We start from the raw sequence: 2983 nt of genomic DNA on the forward strand, positions 1-2983 counted from the left end.
AAAGGGGGATATTTTTTCGGGAATTCAGCCGCGCTTTGCTTTCGGGAACCGTCCAAGTGTCCAGCCTGTGTCGCGTGGACTGCAGTGGCACCGGAGTTGGGCTGCTGCTGGGAATGAGCCCTGGCTTTTCCAGAGCCCTTTCAAGTTTTTTTCCCTGGCTGAGGAGGGTGTGTATGGGTGTTGGGTGGATTGGAGTCTGTGTGTCGTGTTATATAAATCCTGCCTAGGATCCATCTTCCACATTTACCATGTTTCCATGGATGTGGGTTGGGACTGGATGATCCTTAAGGTCCCTTCCAAGCCAAGTCATTCCAGGATTCCATGATTCTCTGCACTCGCTCTGACTTTGCTTCTTGCCAGGTCCCTCTTCTCTCTTGGAGAGATAGCTCTTGGAGAGCTTCTCTCCTGCTTTTAGAGCTCTGGAGAGCTTTCCCAAGGGATCATCCTGTGCTGTGGCAGAGCTGCTCCTCCTGGGATTTGTCACCAGCGGTTTGCTGTGAGCTGTCCCGAAAACTTTTTTTACTGGAAGAATCCTTTTTATCAAGGAGCAGTTGCCATTCCACGGGTGTCTGGCGTTTCTTTTCTGTGCCTTGGGTATATGTGCTTAGGAGCTGCTGTTTCATGGAATCCGTGAGGTTGGAAAAACCCTCTGGGATCAGGGAGTCCAGCCGTTCCCCCAGCACTGCCAAGTGCCCAAGTGCCACATCCACGTGGGATGGGAACTCCAGCACTGGAGCTTTTTCCAATGCCTGATAACCCTTTCCACGAAGGAATTTTCCCTGATCTCCACCCTAAACCTGCCGTGCACAACTTGGGGCTGTTTGCTCTTGTTTCCCTCCAGGAGCTGATCACGGAGAGCCAAGTCCAGTCCGTGTTCACGGATATCAGCAAAATCCACATCAGAGACCCCTCCAATTACTACGTGATTCCCAGTGTGCCAGGGCTGGCTCCCAACTCCGTGGCCTCCGCAGCCTGGCTGAGCAGCGAGGGGGAGGCTCTCTTTGCCCTTCCCTCTGCCTCAGGAGGGATCTTTGTCCTTAAGCTGCCTCCTCCCGATGCTCCAGGTGAGCACTGGGACCTACACTCCCTCTCCCAGCTTGGAATTTCATTTAGTTTTGATTTTCGGCGTCCCTTTTGTTTCCAAAGGAAGCGTTTCCATCGTGGAATTGAAGCAGAGCTCGGTGGTGCAGCGTTTCCTCACTGGCTGGATGCCGACTGCCATCAGGTAAATGTCTGGAGACGGATAAACGGAGCTAATTTTGGCTTTTGGATCCCCTCACCTGGAATTTTTAGCTCGAGTCACACGGGCACCCATAAATACTCCGCCCGAAAAAGTTAACTGGGTCACGGGAGCTGTCAGAGTACGGAAGTTGGGAGCGGAATGCTGGATTAGTGGGGTCCTGCTGGTTCTGTGTGTCTGTGAATATGTTCTCTCTAGTAATTGGCCTCCGAGGATTTGCCCAGGATGTGGCCGGCAGCCAGCGCGGATTAGGGATTACGCTGCCCTTGTGCTGAGGTGTCAGGTTGTTCCTGATGGGCAGAGGTTACGTGGGGGATCACATGGATGCTCCGTGGTGGATTGGGATCTTTAGGACTGGGATTGTTTGGGTGGCTTAGAGTGCACAGCCAAATCCTAGGGCCTTTTCCTTGGAAGTGGGAGGGGCGTTGCCTGGTGCCGATGGGGTCCATGCTTGGGTGTTACTGGCGTGGTAGGATTCTCTGCTCCACGGATGCTGAAACATTACCTTCTTCTGGTCTCACCCCACTGGTTTATTTGGATTTAAATCCACAATCGTGGAACCCCAGTGCCTCAGATCTGTGCACCTGCCTTGATTTTAGATTCATGGAATCCTGGAGTGGTTTGGGTTAGAAGGGACCTTAAAGACCACCCAGTGCCACCCCCTGCCACGGGCAGGGACACCTTCCACTAGCCCAGGTTGCTCCAAGCCCCGTCCAGCCTGGCCTTGGACACTTCCAGGGGTGTGGAATTTTCTTTTAAGCTGTTGATGTAAAGTCTGGTTCTCCAGGGGCGACGGCGGCCTGTCGGATGTGCCCGTCAGCCTCTCCGTGCACTGCCTGGATCACGACGCCTTCCTCTTCGCCCTCTGCCAGGACCACAAACTCCGCATGTGGTCCTACAAGGTGAGCAGAGCCTGGATCTGGGGGAGCAAAGGGAGGCTGGAGGAGTGACAGATGAGTGCTTGGCGTGGATTTATCTCCCATTAAATTGTCTCTGTGGCTTCTCCACGCTGGGATTTGGGACAGCGTGTGAGAGCAGTCACGGTGCGTGTTTGTAGCAGTGTTTGGGTGGTTTCCTTCCCACTCTCACCCTGGGATAAGGGCTATCTCCAGACCTACTGGAGCATTGGGGAAGGCACACAGGAGCGCTTTGAAGCCCAAGGAGCCATCCCAAATGGATTTTCTCCCGCTTTCAGCAGTAATGAAAGTGTCTTTGTCAACAAGAAGTTAATAAAAGCCTCTTGCTCCAGATATTGAGTGCCGGAGCTAATGGAGCAGCACGGCGCTTTCACGGCTCAGCGGCACTGGAATGTGTCGTGGGAGGGAGGGGAAGCTTTGTCCTACGTGCCTGGGCTCCGGCAGCCCGTGTGATGGGTGGGGGAGAGGGCACAGGTGAGGGGGGAGAGGGCACAGGTGAGGTGGGAAAAGCCAAGGAGTAGCTCAGGTATTCATATGGAGGCTTAATTTGCATCCTTCGCGGAAAAGTCTGGACAGATTTTGACCGGAAGGGGAAGGAGGAAGAGGGGAGAAGGGCAGTTTCTGAGCCCTGAGTGTTAACCATCTTGCTGCCCTGGCACTTTTTCCCCCGTTGGCAGGATCAGATGTGCCTGATGGTGGCGGATCTGCTGGAGTTCATGCCGGTGAGCAGGGACCTGCGGCTGGCGGCCGGCACCGGGCACCGCCTGCGCCTCGCCTTCTCCCAGTCCCTGGGCCTCTACCTCGGGGTCTACATGCACGCTCCCCG

At 54.8% G+C, this 2983-nt stretch overlaps 1 protein-coding gene across 1 annotated transcript in view; it reads left to right on the plus strand.

The window, feature by feature from the left end:
* The first annotated feature begins 621 nt into the window (after positions 1-621).
* Positions 622-2983, plus strand: part of NUP160 (nucleoporin 160) — a 22434-nt gene continuing 20072 nt past the window's right edge. The window contains exons 1-5 of the mRNA XM_029963789.1: positions 622-630; positions 842-1064; positions 1147-1225; positions 2028-2142; positions 2835-2879. Coding sequence (XP_029819649.1) covers positions 622-630; positions 842-1064; positions 1147-1225; positions 2028-2142; positions 2835-2879 — 471 coding nt within the window. The remainder of the gene's footprint in view (positions 631-841; positions 1065-1146; positions 1226-2027; positions 2143-2834; positions 2880-2983) is intronic.

Source organism: Manacus vitellinus, unplaced genomic scaffold, assembly GCF_001715985.3.
Source record: "Manacus vitellinus isolate BGI_N305 unplaced genomic scaffold, ASM171598v3 scaffold_63_pilon, whole genome shotgun sequence".
Lineage (NCBI taxonomy): Eukaryota > Metazoa > Chordata > Aves > Passeriformes > Pipridae > Manacus > Manacus vitellinus.